At 43.8% G+C, this 24,273-nt stretch overlaps 1 protein-coding gene across 4 annotated transcripts in view; it reads left to right on the forward strand.

Moving 5' to 3' along the window:
* LOC143766291 (uncharacterized) overlaps positions 1-14,789 on the forward strand; it is a 96,963-nt gene extending 82,174 nt beyond the window's left edge. For all 4 annotated transcript variants that reach the window (XM_077253855.1, XM_077253854.1, XM_077253857.1 and 1 more), the window contains 2 exons: positions 40-130; positions 11,707-14,789. In XM_077253855.1, coding sequence (XP_077109970.1) covers positions 40-130; positions 11,707-12,617 — 1,002 coding nt within the window. In that variant the 3' untranslated portion in view covers positions 12,618-14,789. The remainder of the gene's footprint in view (positions 1-39; positions 131-11,706) is intronic.
* The last annotated feature ends 9,484 nt before the right edge of the window (positions 14,790-24,273 follow it).

Genomic DNA, 24,273 nt, shown 5'->3' on the forward strand with positions numbered 1-24,273 from the left:
TTCTCCATCTGTCTGTGACTTTTACAATATTTGTTTCAGGGTGAAGATCTGACCCATATTAATACTACAGAGACATATGTGAGGGGTGATGAGCAGTGTAAAGAGGAGATTTCTACAGCTAACCGTCCAGGTGAGTAGTTGCCTCTGTATTTACTTAATCACAGGTTTGCACAATTATGTATTAGATTTTGTTGGCTCTCTATTGAATCCTCTTCTATGCCTTTCAAACTCCAACTTAATAAGATTTGTTTTACAAGTACTCGGGAATTTAATACAGCACAGCCTTGTATGGTCCACCCAAGATTTTCCCTTCACCCATGACAGCACACCTGAGAGAGTGATCCACCTAGCAAGGACAGGAAACCTACTGAAAATAAAAGGGCGGTATCTCTCCCTCACTTCAGTTGGGTTTCCTGTCCGGACGGAGACCCTAGTGCTGAAAACCTGGCGGTTTGAAGACGTTTTTCCACTCAGCCACACCTGTCCCGGAACAGGAAGAACAGGCCGTCCTTCAGGTGGTGGAAGCGCTGTCCGCGGGTCATGTGGGGCCTTGTCGCACGTGCGGGGGCGTAAAAACACTGCAGTCAGGGATCCTGGGATCCTCTTCTGCGGCTGTCGCGCTGCTCTCCCTCCTCTGCCGACTGCCTGCTGCTCTGTGGAGCTGATTTCCGGGTCTGCGTGGCTGGTGTCACGCGCAAGGCATGCTGAGAATGGGCGCGCCTGCATGACGTCAGTGATCATACGCCGGATCCAAGATGGCGAAAATGGCTGCCGGCGTGCATGGATCTTAGACGCAGGGTGCGGAGGAGGGAGGGACATAGAATGGGCACCAGAGGAGGTGGAGAGCGCAGTGGATCCCTCCTTAAATGGACGGATGACCACAGAGGAAACGCTTGTGTCCGAAGCTCTCTACTGGACAGTGAGCTCTCACCAGGTTCTATGCCTGGTCATCAGCACACTAAGAGGAATAGCCACTTGAGTGGCAGGAATGGCAGTTGTTCCAACTGGAGGTTGCAGATCTCCTCAGCATTCAGGTGGGACGTGGTCTGTACTCCTGATCAGCCTCCAATTCCGCTACCCTGGATTGACAGAGGGTGGTGAGTGATCTTTGTGAATGCCACCTTTGTAGTAATGGGAATGTGCCCTTTGTAAAGTCCCGCTAGCAGTTCAGGGTAGAAGAATCTCTTCGCTGACTATATACAAAAGACTATTCGGGAAAAGACCCCTGACTTCGCCACAAGCCTTAGGGCCATGATTAGGGCGGAAGTTAAAGGTTCCTTAAAATCAGCCTTTAAAAAGGGAAGCAAAAGAGGCCGTGGGCTTGTCACCGATTCTGAAGCCTCACAATCAGGTGAGGAATGTCACGGGGAACCCCCGTCTCCCTCCTCTCTCTACTGTACTGCCCCGCTCCCTTATGGTCTGGCTGCAGTAGATAGATGAACAGCTGAGGGGTACGGTTCCGAGGAATGAAATCCTGGCCAATATGACCTTGGTGCAAGGGGCAGCAGACTCCTCAGCAGACTCAGTGAGACTGGCAGCTAGGGCAGCAGGCCTGTCTAATTCAGCTAAACGCGCCTTATGGCTAAAAGGGTGTCCTGGTGATCTACCTTTAAAGAATAGACTGTTCCATCCCATGTCACAGTCAATTCCTCTTTTGTCAGAAGCTGGAGGACATTTTAGAAAAAGCAGGGAATAAAAAGAAGGGATTCCCCCGTTTTCTGAGGAGACCAGGAAACCTTCTTTTCGGAGGAGGAAATTTTAATAGAGCCTGTCCCCCTGGGGAGAGGAAGACCTGAAATTCTAAAGGCAGAAAAGGGTCTGGTTACGTGTTTAGAGGACCCTCTACATCATCAAAAAAGCCCTCCCAATGACATCAGGTCAGAGGTAGGGTGGAGGCCCTCTGGCTTTCTCCCTGCATGGGTGAACATCTCCCCAAGTCGTTGGTACTGAATGTCATCAGAGACGGCCAAAAGATAGATTTCATTCATCCACTCTTGCAGACTTTTGTGTTGACACCCCACAGAAAGTCCCCAAGGGAACAACTAGCCCTGGAGGCAGATGCGTTGGGACTGGTGCAAAAGCCGGTTCTACGAGAAGTCCCGAGGGAAGATCAAGGAAGGTGATTTTGTCCCCCCCCCCCCCCTCTTTTTGATAAAAAAATGGATGGGTCACTAAGAACTATTGTCAGTCTAAGGAAGCTCAACCAGTGGGTTGTGAATTCCTCCTTCAAAATGGAGTCGGTAAACACGGTGGTAAAGATGTTGTTCCATGACTACATCATGGCGGTCATAGACTAAAAGATGCCTTTTATCACGTCCCAATCCATTGGGACCATCAAAAGTTCCTAAGGGTAGCACTGTATGTCCATGGACAGATCAGGCACTACCAGTAAGCGACCCTCCCTTTTGGTCTGTCTATAGCGCCAAGGGTGTTTACCAAGGTAATGTTCGAGGTGATGTCCTTCCTTTGTTCTCGGGACGTAGTTATCATCCCGTACCTGGATGACTTCCTTATAGTGGGGAGGTCGGTAGATCACTGTGTAAATCAAGTGAAAAAAGTGACTGTGACCTTGAAAGAACTAGGTTGGAAGGTAAATACCCTCAAATCAAGGCTAGCATCGGAGAAAGTACAATCCTTCCTTGGTTGGTTTTGGACTCTGAATGCCAGCTCTGCCTCCTACCAGAGTACAAAATAAGGGGTCTAGCACTGTCAGTAATACTGCAGCCTGTAATGACACTGAGGAAGGCGATGTCCCTGCTGGGATTGCTAACATCCTGTATACCCGCTGTATGTTGGGCACAATTTCACCTGAGACAACTACAGTGGGAGGTTCTGTTAACACAGAAGTCATTGAAAGGGCATTTAGAAGGAAAAATACACCTTTTCTTAAGCATAAGAGATTCTCTAATCTGGTGGACTGTAAGGGACCATTTGGCATCCGGGGTCCAATTGTTGAGGCCGGTGGAGGAGGTGATCACGACAGACGCAAGCGGTATGGGATGGGGTGCACATCTAAGGGACCTCTCGGTTCAGGAATCCTGGTCCCCTCTAGAAAGAGATCAGGTTTCGAATGTGAAGGAGCTGTGGGCCGTGGAAAAGGTAAGACATTTCCTCCCTTTCCTTCAGGGTCTCCATACCCGGGTCATGTCGGACAATTGTGCAGTGGCAGCTTATATCAACCACCAGGGGGAAACAAGGTCCCATTCTATTACGAGGGCAGCCACCATTCTGTTCCAGCTTGCAGAACAACACCTTATATCTATCACAACATTCCATAGAAAGGGTATCGAAAACACGAAAGTGGACTGCCTGAGTCGCAAAAAACTAAGGCAGGGAGAATGGTCTTTAAACCCTCGGGTATTCCAACAAATAGTGTAGGCTTGGGGCAGACCAGAGATAGACCTGTTCGCCACTCTTCACAACAGAAAGGTGAAAAACTTCTGTTCGTTAGATCAAAGGGGAAATCCGGTTGCGGTTGATGCCCATCAGATACCCCTGAAGTTCAGCCTGGTCTACGTGTTTCCCCCGATAGCAATGATTCCAGTGGTGGTAAGATCAGAGCGGAGTAGGCGAGGGTAATTCTCATTGCTCCATATTAGCCGAAAAGACCATGGTTCTTTTCTAAGGTGGATGTCTGTTACCGATCCATGGAGTCTACCAGAGATACCGGACCTGCTTACCCAGGGACCAGTGTGCCACTCTCAAGTGAAGGGCTTCCATCTGGGAGCATGGAATTTGAAAGGGTGTTACTGAGTCATCAGGGATCCTCACCAGGGCAAGTCTCACCCTGTTGAAGAGTTTAAAACCAATCACATCTAAAATCTATGTAAGAACATGGAAGAAGTTCCTTGAATTCCTAGGGCAACCTGTGGGGGATGACGCTCCGGTAGGAGCTATTTTAGATTTTCTACAGGTGGGTTTACAACTAGGGTTGGCAACCAATACTCTGAAGGTACAGGTGTCAGCATTGGGAGGCCTTGTACAATTGCAACCTAGCATCCAATAGATGGGTGTCCCGTTTTATTAAGTCCTGTAGTAGGTCTAGACCAGTCTTAATTCAGAAAATTCCTCCATGGGACTTGAACCTAGTTTTAGAGGCACTAACTAGGAATCCATTCGAGTCCTTACATGAGTTGTCAGCAAAATTCTTCACGCTTAAAACGGTGTTGCTAGTAGCATTGACATCAGCCCGTAGGGTGAGTGACATACAAGCCCTGTCTAAATGCCCTCCCTACACACAGGTATTTGGGGTCAAGGTGGTTCGAAGACCAAATCTGGCCTATCTCCTCAAGGTAGTTCTTAAGTTGCATAGGAGCCAGGAGATCACATTGCCCTCATTCTGTGATAACCCTAGAAATCCAGGGGAGGAAAAATGTCATACTTCAGACATCGGGAGGTCCATGTTACATTATATGTCCATGATTAGTCAATGGAGGAAAGATCAGTCCCTATTTGTAGCCTTCCACGGTAGCAGGAAAGGGTATGGGGTATCCAAGAGTACGATTGCCAGATGGATTAGGGAGGCCATTAGTTTGTTCTACTCTGCGAGTGATGCTCCTGTTCCTGATGGCATCAAGGCTCACTCCACCAGAGCCATGGCTACCTCCTAGGCAGAAAAGGCAGAGGTGTATCGATTGATCAGATAAGGCCGCTACCTGGTCCTCACCATCTACATTCTTTAAACATTAACAACTGAATCTGTCCTCCTCGACTGTTCTAACCTTTGGTAGAAGGGTGCTGCATGTGGTGGTCCCTCCCTAAGGTATTTCATTCTCCAAAAATCTCTCAGGTGTGCTGTCATGGGTGAAGGGAAAACACCAAGGTTACTTACCGGTAGCTTGTTATTCCAGAACCCATGACAGCACCTGTATATTCCCCCCCTTTCTCACTCTTTTGATGTGCAATCTAGTTGGGGGCTTTTTTTATAATATAATATGGTGATAGTTTGCCATGTGAACTAACCAGGGGGACCTCTCATGCTCTGTAAACAAACTGAAGCGAGGGAGAGGTACCAGCAGGTTTCCTGTCCTGGCTGGGCGGATCCCTCTCTCAGGTGTGCTTTCATGGGTTCCGGAAAAAACGGCTACTAACATTGGTGTTTCTGGTTTATTAATACAGAGCCCATACTCTACATATTGTACATGTCCACCCTCTTGGTCTATTATAATGAGAAGGTGCTGATGATTCTTTCTGAGTTCGTCCAGTCCATTATCAAAACATTCATACAACACATGGTTTTTCCACACTAATCCCCTAATACTTCCTGAGCTATATTTTTTCTCTACTCACCTTCAACCATTGACTAGACCACACTGCTCTCTATTTAAACAGCCATCCCTTGAACACATACCAACCAGACCCCCTTTCTGGTGGTATTTTAGCATTTTTTAACATTTTTTCATAATCTGTTATGGAATCCTTGCCTTCATGTTATCCAAACATTCTCCTTGCTGTCTTTCCTTTAAATGTATCTGTATCTAGTTACTTCCAAGCTACTCGGGCCTGGCTGTAAGCAATTAACACCCTGGAAGCATGTTTGACAGAGCTAGCACATATTTTCTAATGTAGCCAGTCATATTTAAAAATATTACAATGTAATGTAGGTAGTTGAACAAAAAAATAGGAGTACTGACTTTATCAGTAACAATATACACTGCTCAAAAAAATAAAGGGAACACTAAAATACCACATCCTAGATAATTCTGAATTAAATATTCCAGTTGCAAATTTTTATTCATTGGCATAGTGGAATGTATTCAGAACAATAAAACATAACAATTATCAATGTAAATCAAAATGAGTATCTCATGGAGGTCTGGATTTGGAATGATACTCAAAATCAAAGTGGAAAATCAAATTACAGGCTGATCCAACTTCAGTGGAAATGCCTCATGACAAGGAAAAGATGCTCAGTATTGTGCGTGGCCTCCACGTGCCTGTATGACCTCCCTAATCTACAACGCCTGGGCATGCTCCTGATGAGCTGGAGGATGGTCACCTGAGGGCTCTCCTCCCAGACTTGGACTAAAGCATCCGCCAACTCCTGGACAGTCTGTGGAGCAACTGGACAGTTGGTGGATGGAGCAAGACATGGAGCAAGACATGATGTCCCAGATGTGCTCAATTGGATTCAGGTCTGGGGAACTGGCGGGCCAGTCCATAGCTTCAATGCCTTCATCTTGCAGGAACTGCTGACACACTCCAGCCACATGAGGTTTGGCATTGTCCTGCACTAGGAGGAACCCAGGGCCAACCGCACCAGCATATGGTCTCACAAGGGGTCTGAGGATCTCATCTCAGTACCTAATGGCAGTCAGGCTACCTCTGGCGAGTACATGGGAGGGCTGTGCGGCCCTTCAAGAAATGCCACCCGACACCATTACTGACCCACTATCAAACTGGTCATGCTGAAGGATGTTGCAGGCAGCAGATCGCTCTCCACATCATCTCCAGACTCTGTCACATCTGTCACATGTGCTCAGTGTGAACCTGCTTTCATCTGTGAAGAGCACAGGGCGCCAGTAGTGAATTTGCCAATCCTGGTGTTCTGTGGCAAATGCCCAGCGTCCTGCATGGTGTTGGGCTGTGAGCATAACCCCATCTGTGGACATCGGCACTCAGACCATCCTCATGGAGTCGGTTTCTAACCGTTTGTGCAGACACATGCACATTTGTGGCCTGCTGGAGGTAATTTTACAGGGCTCTGGCAGTGTTCCTCCTTGCACAAAGACGGAGGTAGCGGTCCTGCTGCTGGGTTGTTGCCCTCCTACGGCCCATTCCACATCTGTTGGTGTACTGGCCTTTGTCCTGGTAGCGCCTCCAGCCTCTGGACACTACGCTGACAGACACAGCAAACCTTCTTGCCACAGCTTGCATTGATGTGCCATCCTGAATGAGCTGCACTACCTGAGCCACTTGTGTGGGTTGTAGAGTACGTCTCATGCTACCACGAGTGTGAAGGCGCAACCAACATTCAAAAGTGACCAAAACATCAGCCAAAAAGCATTGGTACTGAGATGTGGTCTGTGGTCCCCACCTGCAGAACCACTCCTTTTATTGAGTGTCTTGATAATTGCCAATAATTTCCATCTGTTGTCTATTCCATTTGCAAAACAGCATGTGAAATTGTCAGTCAGTGTTGCTTCCTAAGTGGACAGTTTGATTTCACAGAAGTTTGATTTACTTGGAGTTATATTCTGTTGTGTTCCTTTTTATTTTTTTGAGCAGTGTAGTATAAATGTATTGAATATTTTTTATATAAAAGTTTCAATACATATATATCAATAAATGACACAAGAAGTAAACTAAAGAGAATTCAAATGATCACCCTGGGAATAGGAAATTGGGTAGGAGAAGTTATTAGTCATAGTGCATAAATCCGATACATTGAGATTTCATGCCACAGAATTTCATAGATTAAATGCATCACATATTGAAACCCGACCTAATTATGGGGGATAATAAGGTGCTTGGGCTGAAATCAAGAAGCACACCTGAATATTTACTGAAGGTAATTAATTATGAAATAATGGTAAGATGAAAAGAAGAGAACAGTAAAGTGCATATGCATAGATATCAAATGAGATAACAAGATAACACCACCGTGTTTGTTCTCCAAGTGTAACGGGGGCCTGGCCAGACCTGATATCTGAACATTGAATATGCATAACCATTATGTATATAGTGTATTGTCTAGTGTGCCCGATTTAAATACGTAATTTAACCTTTGGCTGCTCTTTTATCTCGATCCTCAAATCCACATGTCTGTATTGTCGGATTAATTTTTCATGTTACCGGGGCTGGTTTCTGGCCCAATTTAATCCCGTTATTGGACCGGGCTTATATCTAACGAGGAACTGGTGGCAGTCCTACTGGGCTGGCATTGCTTTGTCTCACTGGTGCTGGTGAAAGGGGCCTGTCAGGGGTTGTCAGCGACTGCGTGGGCCACATCCTCTGACTCACCGTGCCTCCCTGTTCCCATGTGAACAGCGGAGTCTGTACCAAACTAACCTTACGTGCCCCAAAGGGGTGCGGAACGTCACATTGGTGTAAGTGGAGAGACGCACTACTTGATCCTTCTCACGTAATAGTGACATCAGGCGGGGTGGACGAGGTGCGGGTTCATCACACCCTCTGACACTACCCATTCATAGGAAGGCATCGTCATAGAGGGAGAAAAAAAAACAAATGTTCACAGAGAATGTCATAACGGACATTTTTAGCTTGATCTTGCTGACAACTCTTCATCCCCATTGCTTCCTGTCATTACAGTTCTGTGAGAGGAGTAGATCTACAGTGTGGAGAGCCTGGTGCATTGAAGATCATCATGTGAGCAACATTTGTCATATACTACGCTCTGAACCTTCTAGAATTATCAAAGCATACCATCTATCTTCTTTTTTACTGATACCTGTAGTAGATCCAGGGTATTTTATGTGACAAATGCTGTCCCTACAATAATGTTCACTGCACTGGCAGCAGTGTGTGTTTTTACATTTTTTAATTAACCAGTGTACGGCAGTTACCTTCCCTGCAAGGAGCAGAACAGTATGCTGACTGAGGAAGCAATGCATCATTTTAGCTGTGAAAAATTACATTTTTGGGGCAGCTGTTTAATTGTTATAGTACATTATAGGACATTAGGAGCCTAGAAAGAGCATTGGCGCCTTTTAGTTGTCCAAAATTTTTATCTTTTTGGGGCCTTTTTGTTATATTTACCCCATGACGGGCAGGGTTCCATCTCAGGAGCAGCACAGTATTAAACATGAAAATATTTTTTGGCTGTTTAGGGGCATTAGCTACAGCAGCAGCAGTTCAGTATAAAACATAATGGACAGGCAGATATCTGGGGTTGTAAGGGCTTTACTACTAGCTGCTTCATCAGTACAGTTTTGATCATGATGAACAGGAAGGCAGTGGCATCAATGAGCTGTTTATAAATGACCAGTGCCCCACTCATGATCATTGGAATTAGCTCTGTTACTTGTCCTGGCTAAGCTCAGCTACATTCCCCGCTGGCCTCTGCCCTTTGCTGTGCACTATGCCAGTTTTTACAAGTTGCCTGATGCTTCTGTGTGACGTCAACTCCCTAGGCCAGTTAGAGACACATCCTTGTTTTAGTATTGAGACTTAAGAGTTCAGTTGTATGGAGTACTCATCATTCTTTCACATTGTGCTGTCATCTTGTATTTGTCTGGTGATTCCAGCTTATACTTGGTCCTATTAGTTATCCAGTTGTCTGGGAAAAATCCCCATAATCTCCATGTCCGTAATTGCTGTTCCATGGGTGCACCGCACTGTGCAGTGTCAATTCTAACAACAGCTTGTATACTTGAAGACACTTGACCGCCTGCCTGCGCAGAAAACGGGCAAATCCTGGCACAGACTAACTGCAGAAATGTATGGTGATCCTGGAAAGTCTCTTAAAATCTATTCTCTTCTTCTCACACACTAACTCACTGCTGTCACCCAATGTTTGTCCATATACAGTGCATTTTGTGTATTGTGTATTATTCTCTATATCTGTCTGACTGAGAGATAGTCAGAGGCAATTTCAACATTCCAGTAACAATTAGATGAATTAAATTAACGACGGCTCTGCTATCTAGAAAAGGTGAAACAAAGACAAACAGACATAGCAACAAAAGATTGAATTACTTAAGTAGACGACAGTTCATCTAGGTAGGTTTCCCAGAAACCAAAGGAGAAGAAGTTGGCATCAAATGCTGAGATCATTTCACTGAGAATTTTGTAGCCCACTGCCTGAGCAAAAAAGCAGAAGTCTTTCACTTCTCACTGTTATTCTGTTTTGGTAATAAAAGATTTCCACAGATATCAACTCCGGAAACCCAAGGAACAGAGAGAGTGTCCACATTTAAGGATCCTCCTGTAATACTATTTTTTTTTTTCTTTTAAGTCTAGTAGGCTGTTGTTTAGAGTCAGAGGTTTGAGAGCAGATCTTTTACAATTTTCACAGAAAACCAAGAATTTCTTGCAATCTTCAAAAAAAATCAACCAGTTAAGTTTATCTTGAGTTCAGAAACAGCATCCTAAGTAGGGATGAGCAGACCTGTGGAAGTTCTGCTTCGTTGGGGTCGAGTGACCTTTAACCCAAAGTTGGGTTTGGCTAACAAAACTGTACCTCCAACTGTATTCCATGAACTTGAGCCACCATAGATTGCAGACGGTCCATTCTAACAGTATCGGCCAGTTTTCTTGTTACTATAATTGTCACCACCAAAGTGAGGCAAATTGCAGCAAAATTGGTCAGTGCTAAATCATTTCAAGAGATTCATGGTTTTAACCCTTTGATGTCCAAACATATACACTCACCGGCCACTTTATTAGGTACACCATGCTAGTAACGTGTTGGACCCCCTTTTGCCTTCAGAACTGCCTCAATTCTTCGTGGCATAGATTCAACAAGGTGCTGGAAGCATTCCTCAGAGATTTTGGTCCATATTGACATGATGGCATCACACAGTTGCCGCAGATTTGTCAGCTGCACATCCCAAAGATGCTCCATACAAGGCAGGATGGATCCATGCTTTCATGTTGTTTACGCCAAATTCTGACCCTACCATCCGAATGTCGCAGCAGAAATCGAGACTCATCAGACCAAGCAACGTTTTTCCAATCTTCTACTGTCCAATTTCGATGAGCTTGTACAAATTGTAGCGTCAGTTTCCTGTTCTTAGCTGAAAGGAGTGGTACCCGGTGTGGTCTTCTGCTGCTGTAGCCCATCTGCCTCAAAGTTCGACGCACTGTGCGTTCAGAGATGCTCTTAGGCCTACCTTGGTTGTAACGGGTGGCGATTTGAGTCACTGTTGCCTTTCTATCAGCTCGAACCAGTCTGCCCATTCTCCTCTGACCTCTGGCATCAACAAGGCATTTCCGCCCACAGAACTGCCGCTCACTGGATTTTTTTTCTTTTTCGGACCATTCTCTGTAAACCCTAGAGATGGTTGTGCGTGAAAATCCCAGTAGATCAGCAGTTTCTGAAATACTCAGACCAGCCCTTCTGGCACCAACAACCATGCCACGTTCAAAGGCACTCAAATCACCTTTCTTCCCCATACTGATGCTCGGTTTGAACTGCAGGAGATTGTCTTGACCATGTCTACATGCCTAAATGCACTGAGTTGCCGCCATGTGATTGGCTGATTAGAAATTAAGTGTTAACAAGAAGTTGGACAGGTGTACCTAATAAAGTGGCCGGTGAGTGTACAAGTGAAGAGCCAATATTTAACTTGTCCTCCTTTTTTGTTTCTTTTTGCTCCTTAATTTTACTAATTAAAATTCATAATAAAGTTCACATACTACTCCAACCTTACACCTGCTCTAAAATCTTGACTCCTTCGTACACGACCATCCTGCTTCTCCCTTTTGCCTAGTTCTGTGCTTTAGTTCATGTAGATGTCGGGGAGTGTATGAGACAGACACCACCTAATAGCACTGACTTACAGGCCTCTTTTTGGTTCCCCACTGAACATTTCATTACAAAAATTTGGTGACAAGCACAGTGAAACATAAAGTTATAAAAAATAATGGAAATAGCACAACCTTTTGGCTAAATATGATTTTTTTTAGTCCTTGTATCGATTTCTACAGTTTGTATCCGTGTCTTCATAAGCTATTGAATTTGCATACAATATGTTTCAAAAGACAACATTTATGATAAAAAAATGTATATTTTTTTTCTTGCAGATGACTGTGCTTCAGAGGGATGTCTGACAGTTACTGATTTTGAAGCAGCCAATTATGGTATCACACCATATATGTATAAAGAGCGTGACATAATTACAAATATGCCGCCAGCCCTTCACATAAAAAATCTATCATCTATTCCTTATCAAAAGAGTCCACCTTTTGATTCATTTCAGACTGTTAAACAAAATAAAAATAACAAAAGGGATACTGAACATCAAACAGGTCATTCAGGGGAGAAACCATATTCTTGTCCAGAATGCGGAAAATGTTATACCAAGAAAGAAAGTCTTATTGTACATCAGAGAAGTCACACAAGGGAGAAGCCATTTTCATGTAAAGAATGTGGAAAATGTTTTACTTACAAAAGAGACCTTGTTAAACATAAAAGCACTCACACCGGGGAGAAACCATTTTCATGTCCAGAATGTGGGAAATATTTTGCCTACAAAACTAGTCTTGTTGCCCATAAGAAAATTCACACAGGGGAGAAGCCATTTTCTTGTTCAGAATGTGGGAAATGTTTTAACAAGAAATCAAATTTGTCTGCACATCAAAGATGTCACACAGGGGAGAAGCCATTTTCATGTCCAGAATGTGGGAAATATTTTACCTACAAAACAAATCTTGTTGCACATAAGAAAATTCACACAGGGGAGAAGCCATTTTCTTGTTCAGAATGTGGGAAATGTTTTAAGAAGAAAGCCTATTTCTCTGCACATCAAAGAAGTCACACAGGGGATAAGCCATTTTTATGTCCAGAATGTGGAAAATGTTTTACCTACAAAACAAATCTTGATACACATAAGAAAATTCACACAGGGGAGAAGCCATTTTCATGTCAACAATGTGGGAAATGTTTTACTTACAAAACAAATCTTGCCGCACATCTGAGAATTCACAAAGTATAATCCATTGTAAGATGGCCACTGGTTGGGTCCTTGAGGGAAGATGTGTCATCGTAGTAATTAGCTGCGGTGATGTAAGCTTGGAAGCATGCACCAGCACATAAAGTGCTGAGAAAGTTCTTAAGCCATTGCAATGCCAGGTTTTATGAGCAGTCATAAGAGTTGGGTGGGAATAACTGCTCTCATATCCCTACCCCAGGGGTGGGTAGGGGAAATAAAAGGGAGGCAGAGTGTCTCATTCAGTGTCTGGGCCTGGAGATGTGTGGATCTCCTGTGTGTTGGTCTGTGTTAAGACCTAAAAAACAGGACACTATCCCGAGCAGGCAGACCCGCTGTGTTGTATGGGCTTTTTACTTTGTGTTTTCACCTTGTGCCGGAAAAGGATGTTTTTTAGTTTGCTATCCTGAGCAGTTTATGAACTTTAAATAAACTTGCCTGGACGTTTCAGCAATACCGCTTCCTCTGCCTACCTCTATAGTAGTTGAGTGAGTACAAAGCTCTACAATTGGTGTTTCAAATGCAGACAGCGATCCAGGAAAACTCCATAGTGGCCAAACCGCATGTCCTCGGTAAAATCTGCCAGCCAGCACGAGATGTCCGGCAGTATGAAGGAGCTTGTGAAGCATTTGGTCCAGGTGCAACAGCAGCACCAGTTCGCCAGTCAACAGCAGCTAATGGTGCAACAGGAAACGAATAAGCTGTGGGCACAGCAAAACCAGCAACAGGAGGCGGTAACGTGAAAAATTGAACTCCTCGTCGAGGCGGTTCGAGGGAGGCTTGCGGTCTCCTCCCAACTCCAGGTGATGACTCGTACGCCAGGAAGACGGTAAGAAGAGCATTGCAAAAGATGATACAGGGGACGACACTGAGGCATTCCTGGCGGTTTTCGAGAGGGTGGCGGAGAGGGAGAAATTGCATCCGGGACAGTGGGCGGAGACTCTGGTGCCATATTTAACTGGTGAAACGAAGAAGGCCTATTATGACCTGAACTTGCAGGATGCTAAGGAGTATGCTAAGTTGAAGACTGAGATTTTGTCATGCTTAGGAGTAACTCTGTCAGGGCGCAGCAGGTACACCACTTGGCCTATTGCTGTGACAAACCTCCCCAGTCCCAAATGTTGGACCTCCTAAACCTGGTCCAAAAATGGTTAAAACCTGAATCTTCCTCTCCAGCACAGATGGTGGATAGGGTTGTCATGGACATGTTCATACATTCCCTTCCTAGGCCTGTGCAATCCTGGGTTTCCCAGGGAGACCCCCGGAATGCAGATGAACTGGTGGGTCTCATCAAAAGATACCAGGTCGTCGAGATTCCTTGATGAAGCAAGGGGACTTATCATCTCCATATTGCGGTTCCCAAAGGGGGGGGCGGACACCCAAAAGAGCGGAACTATGGCCACATCTTGGGGGTGCTTCCAAGAGCCAAGGACGCATCAGAGTTATTGTCTAAGGGAATATTCCATAGTGTAATTTTATGAAGATGCGATACCCCAGGACCCAGCCGCCTGTTGCCCCATGACTACCAAGACAATGGACTGCAGTGTAAGACGGTGCTGCTCGTATTTTGCATCTCCTGCCTTCAGTGCTGTCCCTCCACCAGGCGAGGGGTCGCAGGCGTGCCCCGTCTCAGTGAACGGAGTGCAAGTGACTGGTCTGCTGGACTCCGGTAGTTTGGTAACCCTAGTGAGGTCTGCAATACTTCATTGGCTGGTTCCTGGGAATATGGTGGGCTTCCACTATATCCATGGGGACGATAAGAACTACCCTGTGGTCATAGACACAAATTGTGGTACCGAGTCCCATGTGATGGGCATCGTCAAGAATAGACCGATTGCACCCTATTATAATAGGACAGGACTTTGCGTTATTTTGGTTGCCCAGAAAAAAGCCAGATCCCTCCCAAAGAAACATCGCAGGCCGCACCTGACGGGTTTCCTTTTTGTGTGCTTGTTGGCAATATTGATGAATAATTAACAGATTCTCAGCTGTGACACATATCTTACACAGGTTGTACTGGATGTTATTGTGGCAGATGCTCAGCTGTGACACAGCACAAAATAGACCGCAATGGATGTCATTGTAACAGATGCTCAGCTGTGACACATATACAGGCTGTACTGGATATTATTATAGCAGATGCTCAGTTGTCACACACAGCACTCACATGCTGCAATGGATATATATATATATATATATATATATATATATATATATATATATATATATATATATATATATATATATATATATATATATATATATATATATATATATATATATATATATATATATATATATATATATATACATATACATATACACTCACCGGCCACTTTATTAGGTACACCTGTCCAACTTCTTGTTAACACTTAATTTCTAATTAGCCAATCACATGGCGACAACTCAGTGCATTTAGGCATGTAGACATGGTCAAGACAATCTCCTGCAGTTCAAACCGAGCATCAGTATGGGGAAGAAAGGTGATTTGAGTGCCTTTGAACGTGGCATGGTTGTTGGTGCCAGAAGGGCTGGTCTGAGTATTTCAGAAACTGCTGATCTACTGGGATTTTCACGCACAACCATCTCTAGGGTTTACAGAGAATGGTCCGAAAAAGAAAAAAAATCCAGTGAGCGGCAGTTCTGTGGGCGGAAATGCCTTGTTGATGCCAGAGGTCAGAGGAGAATGGGCAGACTGGTTCGAGCTGATAGAAAGGCAACAGTGACTCAAATCGCCACCCGTTACAACCAAGGTAGGCCTAAGAGCATCTCTGAACACACAGTGCGTCGAACTTTGAGGCAGATGGGCTACAGCAGCAGAAGACCACACCGGGTACCACTCCTTTCAGCTAAGAACAGGAAACTGAGGCTACAATTTGTACAAGCTCATCGAAATTGGACAGTAGAAGATTGGAAAAACGTTGCTTGGTCTGATGAGTCTCGATTTCTGCTGCGACATTCGGATGGTAGGGTCAGAATTTGGCGTAAACAACATGAAAGCATGGATCCATCCTGCCTTGTATGGAGCATCTTTGGGATGTGCAGCCGACAAATCTGCGGCAACTGTGTGATGCCATCATGTCAATATGGACCAAAATCTCTGAGGAATGCTTCCAGCACCTTGTTGAATCTATGCCACGAAGAATTGAGGCAGTTCTGAAGGCAAAAGGGGGTCCAACCCATTACTAGCATGGTGTACCTAATAAAGTGGCCGGTGAGTGTGTGTGTATATATATATATATATATATATATATATATATATATATATATATATATATATATATATATATACTTTTTTTTAATCCATAGAGTTGTGTAGAGATATATATATATATATATATATACTTTTTTTTAATCCATAGAGTTGTGTAGAGATATCTCTTACAAACTTATTTTGTGTGCACAATGAGGCACAATGAGGCGATAATCTGTGTAGGCGTCATGATTTCTGGTCGGCTGTCTCACATTTGATTTTGTAATGAATGTAAACCAATCATGTCAATCAACAGGTGTACATGGTTTTACTTAATCGGACATGTATATAAGGATGTTTTTATGTATTGTTCATATGCCTAACACTAAGAACTTTGATTGAAACGCGTCAGGCATTTAGGGGCTGCGTCCCCGCATGATGTTTTCTTTCTTGACATGAGAAATAAATACTGAAGATTTTATGAAGATATGCCTGGTGCTGTAACTTTAACTTCCTTTTTTCCTATTGCTACTGAGTGGTATTCAGCCACTTGTTCCTGGCACCTGTGTTAATTTGGATTCCCGTGAGGCACCACTAATCCCTTTCTCTGATTCCTGTATGATGTTGGACAGATTAAATGTGGTGGGCATTACAGAAACCTGGCTGAATGAAAGCCATGACTGGGTGACAAATGCAGAGGGTTACACTACATTTAGAAAGGACCATAAAGACAAAAAAGGTGGAGGGGTGTGTACTTTCATTAACCCCTTCCCGACCTGTGACACAGCGTATGCGTCATGAAAGTCGGTGCCAATCCGACCTGTGACGCATATGCTGTATCACAGAATGATCGCATTCCTGCAGGCCGGGTGAAAGGGTTAACTCCAATTTCACCCGACTTATAGGAACAGGGGGAGTGGTACTTCAGCCCGGGGGGGGTGGCTTCACCCCCCGTGGCTATGATCGCTCTGATTAGCTGATTCACTTTCAACAGCCAATCAGAGCAATCGTAATATTTCAGCAATGTAAATTGATGAAATATTACAATCCAGCCACGGCCGATGCTGCAATATCATCGGCCATGGCTGGAGACCCCAATCTGCCCCCCCCACCGACTGACAGCGGCGATCTGACGCTGCTGTCAGCCTTTCCTACCCCTCCGTTCTGTCCCTGCTGCACTCCTCTCCCCTCCACCCCCCGTCCTGTCCGGCGCTCCCCCCGCTGTCCGATCCCACCCCCCATACTTACCGAGTCCTGGGGTCCCTCCCGGTGTCCGTCCGGTTTCCAGGATGGGTGCCGCCATCTTGCAAAATGGAGGGCGCATGCGCAGTGCGCCCGCCGAATCTGACGGCCGGCAGATTCGTTCATTCATTTTGATCACTGTGATACATCCTATCACAGTGATCAAAATAAAAAAAAATAGTAAATAACCCCCCCCCCCCTTTATCACCCCCATAGGTAGGGAACATAAAATAAAGAAATTATATTTATTTTTATTTTTCCACTAGGATTAGAACTAGGGTTAGGGCTAGGGTGTTGTGAATTCCGTCTGGGCTCCCTCTGGTGGCCTTTAGCGATACTGCGGGTCTGGAGCTGGGCTCAGCTGCCTCATTTCCTGCTATGCTGGTTCCTATTTAACTCCACCTGCACCTTTGTTTGTTGCCTGCTGTGGTATTCAGTACTGGTTCTGATCTCTCTGGACTTCCTTGTGGCCTGTCTCCATCCGGAGAAGCTAAGTCTTGCTAGTTCATGTTTGCTCATTTTTCTCTTGAAAATATGTTTCATTATATGATGAGTTCAGTCCAGCTTGCTTATATGTGATTTTTTGCTTGCTGGAAGTTCTGGGGTGCAGAGTGCGCCCCTCACATCGTGAGTCGGTGTGGGGGTTCTTGTATTTTCTGCGTGGATAGTTTTTGATAGTTTTTGTACTGACCGCACAGATCCCTTGCTATCTTCAGTCTATTTAGCGTAAGCGGGCCTCATTTGCTTAAACCTGTTTTTCATTACTATGTTTGTATTTTCCCCTTAACTCACCGTTATTATTTGTGGGGGCTGTCTAAACTTTGGGGTAATTTCTCTGAGGCAAGTTAGGCTTGGCTTTCTCTCTAGGGGTAGTTAGTTCCTCAGGCTGTGACGAGGCGTCTAGGTTTTTAGGTAACGCTCCACGGCTGCCTTTAGTGTGTTTTGGATAGGTTCAGTGTTGCGGTCAGTATAGTTTCCACATCCCCAGAGCTCGTCCTAATATTCTGGTTTACCTATCAGGTCAGTTTGGTGATCCTACCACCGGATCATAACACTAGGGTTGCAATTAGGGTTAGAACTAGGGTTAGGGTTGCAATTAGGGTTAGAATTAGGGTTAGGGTTGCAGTTAGGGTTAGAATTAAGGTTAGAACTAGGCTTAGGGTTAGAACTAGGGTTAGAATTAGATTTAGGGTTAGAATTAGGGTTGGAATTTGGGTATGTGCACACGGTGCGGATTTGGCTGCGGATTCGCAGCAGTTTTCCATGCGGTGTACAGTACCATGTAAACCTATGGAAAAGCAAATCTGCTGTGCTCATGGTGCGGAAAATACCGTGCGGAAACGCTGAGTTGTATTTTCCGCAGCATGTCAATTCTTTGTGCGGATTACGCAGCGTTTTACACCTGCTCCTCAATAGGAATCCGCAGGTGTAAAACCGCAGGTGGAATCTGTACAAAAAACGCAGGAAATTTGCGGTAAATCCACAGGTAAAACGCAGTGCGTTTTACCTGCGGATTTTTCAATAACGGTGCGGAAAAATACTCACACGAATCCGGAACGTGGCCACAGCCTTAGCGTTAGGGTTGGAATTAGAGTTATGGTTGGGATTAGGGTTAGGGTTGGAATTAGGGATAAGATTAGGGTTAGCGGTGTGTGTTGGGGGTTAGGGTTAGGCTTGTGGTTAGGGTTATGGTTAGGTTTGGGATTAGGGCTAGGGGTGTCTTGGGGTTAGAGTTGTGGTTAGGGTTATGGTTAGGGTTGGGATTAGGGTTAGGGGTGTGTTGGGGTTAGTGTTTGAGTTAGAATTGAGGGGTTTCCACTGTTAAGGCACATCAGGAGGTCCCAATCGCAACATGGCGCCACCATTGATTCCAGCCAATCTTGCGTTCAAAAAGTCAAATGGTGCTCCCTCCCTTCCGAGCCCCGAGGTGCACCTAAACAGTGGTTTACCCCCACATATGGGGTATCAGCGTACTCAGGACAAACTGGAAAACAACTATAGGGGTCCAATTTATCCTGTTACCCTTGTGAAAATAAAAAATTGCGGACTAAAAAATACTTTTTGAGGGAAAAAAAAAAGATTTTTTATTTTCACGGCTCTACGTTATAAACTTCTGTGAAGCACTTTGGGGTTGAAAGTGCTTACTGCACATCTAGATAAGTTCCTTGGGGGGTCTAGTTTCCAAAATGGGGTCACTTGTGGGGGTTTCTTCTGTTTAGGCACATCAGGGGCTCTGCAAGCGCAACATGATGCCTGCAGACCATTCCATCAAAGTCTGCATTTCAAAACGTCACTACTTCCCTTCCGAGCCCCGACGTGTGCCCAAACAGTGGTTTCCCCCACATATGGGGTATCGGCGTACTCAGGACAGACTGGACAACTTTTGGGGTCCAATTTCTCCTCTAACCCTTATGAAAATAAAAAATAGCAGACTAAAAAATCATTTTTGAGGGAAAAAAAAAAGATTTTTTATTTTCACGGCTACGTTATAAACTTCTGTGAAGCACTTGGGGGTTCAAAGTGCTCACCACACATTTAGATAAGTTCCTTGGGAGGTCTAGTTTCCAAAATGGGGTCACTTGTGGGGAAGCTCCAATGTTTAGGCACACAGGGGTTCTCCAAACGCGACATGGTGTCCGCTAACGATTGGAGCTAATTTTTCATTCAAAAGTCAAATGGCGCTCCTTCCCTTCCAAGCCTTGCCATGTGCACAAACAGTGTTTAACCCCACATGTGAGGTATCGGTGTATTCAGGAGAAATTGCCCAAAACATTTTAGGATCCATGTTATCCTGTTGCCCATGTGAAAATGAAAAAATTTAGGCTAAAAGAAATTTTTTGTAAAAAAAAAAAAAAAAAAAGGAGGACTTTTTCATTTTTACTGATCAATTTGTGAAGCACCTGGGGGTTCTAAGTGCTCACTATGCTTCTAGATAAGCTCCTTGGGGGGTCTAGTTTCCAAAATGGGGTAACTTGTGGGGGAGCTCCAATGTTTAGGCACACAGGGGCTCTCCAAAAGGGTCATTCCACATCAAGTGGACCAGTTTTAAAAATCGTCCCCACTCGACCTTCTCCGATTTTGCTGAAAATTTATAAGGATGTACATGTATGTTTGAAAAGAGGTTCTGTAAATTTTTAGGGCCAGATCTCAAATACATTGGGCACTGTTGACCTTTCACTGGAGGTTCCACCAAGCCTGCGGCTTCAGCTAAGAGGATTTTGCAAACTTTGGCACATAGCCATTAGAGTTCTATACTGGCTATGATGCTGAAATTTGGCATACTAGCTCAACTTTTGCTGCTAACACGATAAAATTATTACCGGCTATGACAAAACAATATTTCGGCCGCAATTTTGTGTCAAAGTATCTTGAAAAACGTGTCGCATAAAATTTTCTGCCAAACTTTGCCCATATATAACTCAAGACCAAAAACCAATAGTAACTGGTGCTTTGCCCTGTACACCAAACATCTACATGACTTTGCATTGCTGCAATATCACGGTCAAAGCATATGTATTTGTGGAAATATTCACACCCACATATGATGAAAAACTTAAAAAAAAACGAATTTTACCTATTTTTAGGTCAAATTTCTCAAAAAGGGTACCCCTAAAATATATTAATTCTGATATCATTAGAAAGAGCACATTTTTCTCTACAAGGATCATTGGTTTTTTTTTTGGAGTCTCTCCGTTTAAGAAATGAAAAATGCCACTGAACATGGTGTTATTTATTAATACGCAATGAATGATAGCTGCACTATTCAAACCCTTGCGTTGGTCCATGGTGGTTATACCACAACCAATTCCCTAAGAATTGGTATTATAATCCTATTAAGAATTGTAATAATGCTGTCTTTCGAGAATTGGCAGCCCCATCGCCTAGGAGCCATGGCCGATAGCCATGCAAGGCGAGCCTCGGGCAGTCTCTTTATCGCAGGTTCCGAAGACTGAGGGTGGGTGTCTTTGCCTAGGATCCCAAGCCTAATATTGGGTATCTTTTGTTGGTTCCCAAGCCATAATGTTCAGTCTAAGTGGTCTGGAATTATTGCTGAATTTGCAACATAATCGGTTCAGAGAAGCTGTATTGTCGGCCCATTGCTGTTGCAGCTGGTGCTGGAATTATTGCAATGATTGACTGCTCGGGAATCCAGCATGTATCATTTCTCACAGGCCAGTGAAAGAAGCTAGCTGGTCCATGAGGATGCATAAAATTTATTAATGCATCATGCTCGTCGACTGAAATTTCAGAAATATTTCTAATCCACCAGTTCCTATCGTAAATGCAGGCAATGTATTGCCCTGGCTGGAGGTTTGCAATTGGCACAAAAGGCATTTCTGATCTGACAGATCTATCTACATGGGCAATGAAAGATGATGGGTCATTTGACACCCTTGAAATGCGAATCTTTTTGTCATCAGTTGGCACAAACTGGTGATTTTCTCTTGTTCCAGCAATTGTATGTCCATCTTTGAACCTTTCCTCTTGAACTACCCGTATTTCGTCAATTTTTTCTTTTGGAACAAAAAAAAACTTGATTGCATGCAGTTGCTCGTTGCAAAAGTTGAATAAATCCACCGGGTCAGTATTTGGTTTTCAGTTGGACGTTGAAAACTGGCACGAACTGCCAACCTCTTTGCTGTCCCTCCAATCCCATCACAGGGCGACTTTCCATGACTGGTACCAAAAAAATTCCATTCAGCGCTGATATTGAAATCAGCATTGTGGTGGCACAAGTTGAGAAAAAAATTTTAATTTTTGTACTGGGCTGCAGATCCATCGCTCAAGTAGTGGGTATGACGAATCCCATAGATGAGTCTTGAGATACTCCACAATTACTGTTAAGAAAGTGTGGACTGCAACTGTGTCATGTCGTGAGCAATCACTGATTATGCACAAGCTGATGTTCTGCGCAGCTCGTGCCAGTCTTCAACGCCCAACTGAAAACCAAATACTGACCCCGGTGGATTTATTCAACTTTTGCAACGAGCAACTGCATGGAATCAAGTTTTTTTTGTTCCAAAGAAAAAATTGACGAAATACGGGTAGTTCAAGAGGAAAGGTTCAAAGATGGACATACAATTGCTGGAACAAGAGAAAATCACCAGTTTGTGCCAATTGATGACAAAAAGATTCGCATTTCAAGGGTGTCAAATGACCCATCATCTTTCATTGCCCATGTAGATAGATCTGTCAGATCAGAAATGCCTTTTGTGCCAATTGCAAACCTCCAGCCAGGGCAATACATTGCCTGCATTTACGATAGGAACTGGTGGATTGGAAATATTTCTGAAATTTCAGTCGACAAGCATGATGCATTAATAAATTTTATGCATCCTCATGGACCAGCTAGCTTCTTTCACTGGCCTGTGGGAAATGATACATGCTGGATTCCCGAGCAGTCAATCATTGCAATAATTCCAGCACCAGCTGCAACAGCAATGGGCCGACAATACAGCTTCTCTGAACCGATTATGTTGCAAATTCAGCAACAATTCCAGACCACTTAGACTGAACATTATGGCTTGGGAACCAACAAAAGATACCCAATATTAGGCTTGGGATCCTAGGCAAAGACACCCACCCTCAGGCTTCGGAACCTGCGATAAAGAGACCGCCCGAGGCTCGCCTTGCATGGCTATCGGCCATGGCTCCTAGGCGATGGGGCTGCCAATTCTCGAAAGACAGCATTATTACAATTCTTAATAGGATTATAATACCAATTTGTAGGGAATTGGTTGTGGTATAACCACCATGGACCAACGCAAGAGTTTGAATAGTGCAGTTATCATTCATTGCGTATTAATAAATAACACCATGTTCAGTGGCATTTTTCATTTCTTAAACTGAGAGACTCCAAAAAAAAAACCAATGATCCTTGTAGAGAAAAATGTGCTCTTTCTAATGATATCAGAATTAATATATTTTAGGGGTACCCTTTTTGAGAAATTTGACCTAAAAATAGGTAAAATTCGTTTTTTTTAAAGTTTTTCATCATATGTGGGTGTGAATATTTCCACAAATACATATGCTTTGACCGTGATATTGCAGCAATGCAAAGTCATGTAGATGGTTGGTGTACAGGGCAAAGCACCAGTTACTATTGGTTTTTGGTCTTGAGTTATATATGGGCAAAGTTTGGCATAAATTTTATGCGACGCGTTTTTCAAGATACTTTGACACAAAATTGCAGCTGAAATATTGTTTTGTCATAGCCGGTAATAATTTTATCGTGTTAGCAGCAAAAGTTGAGCTAGTATGCCAAATTTCAGCATCATAGCCAGTATAGAACTCTAATGGCTATGTGCCAAAGTTTGCAAAATCCTCTTAGCTGAAGCCGCAGGCTTGGTGGAACCTCCAGTGAAAGGTCAACAGTGCCCAATGTATTTGAGATCTGGCCCTAAAAATTTACAGAACCTCTTTTCAAACATACATGTACATCCTTATAAATTTTCAGCAAAATTGGAGAAGGTCGAGTGGGGACCACTGGTCCACTTGACATGGAATGACTGAAAAGCGACATGGTGTCCGCTAAAAATTGGAGTCAATTTTTCATTGAAAAAGTCAAATGGCGCTCCTTCCCTTCTGATCCCTGTCGTGCGCACAAACAGTGGTTCTACCCCACATATGGGGTATCGGTGTACTCAGGACAAATTGTACAATAACTTTTGGGGTCCACTTTCTCCTTTTTCCATTGGGAAAATAAAAAAAATTGTTGCTAAGAGATCATTTTTGTGACTAAAAAGTTAAATGTTCATTTTTTCCTTCCATGTTGCTTCTGCTGCTGTGAAGCACCTGAAGGGTTAATAAACTTCTTGAATGTGGTTTTGAGTACCTTAAGGGGTGCAGTTTTTAGAATGGTGTCACTTTTGGGTATTTTCAGCCATATAAACCCCTCAAACTGACTTCAAATGTGAGGTGGTCCTAAAAAAATGGTTTTGTAAATTTTGTTGTAAAAATGAGAAATCGCGGGTCAAATTTTAACCCTTATAACTTGACAGCAAAAAAAAAAATTTGTTTCCAAAAATGTGCTGATGTATAGTAGACATGTGGGTAATGTTATTTATTAACTATTTTGTGTCACATAACTCTCGTTTGACAGAATAAAAATTCAAAATTTAAAAATTGTGAAATTTTCAAAATTTTAACCAAATTTCCATTTTTTTCACAAATAAACGCAAAAATTATCGACCTAACTAACATGAAGCCCAATATGTCACGAAAAAA

This window comes from Ranitomeya variabilis, chromosome 4, assembly GCF_051348905.1.
Source record: "Ranitomeya variabilis isolate aRanVar5 chromosome 4, aRanVar5.hap1, whole genome shotgun sequence".
Taxonomy (NCBI): domain Eukaryota; kingdom Metazoa; phylum Chordata; class Amphibia; order Anura; family Dendrobatidae; genus Ranitomeya; species Ranitomeya variabilis.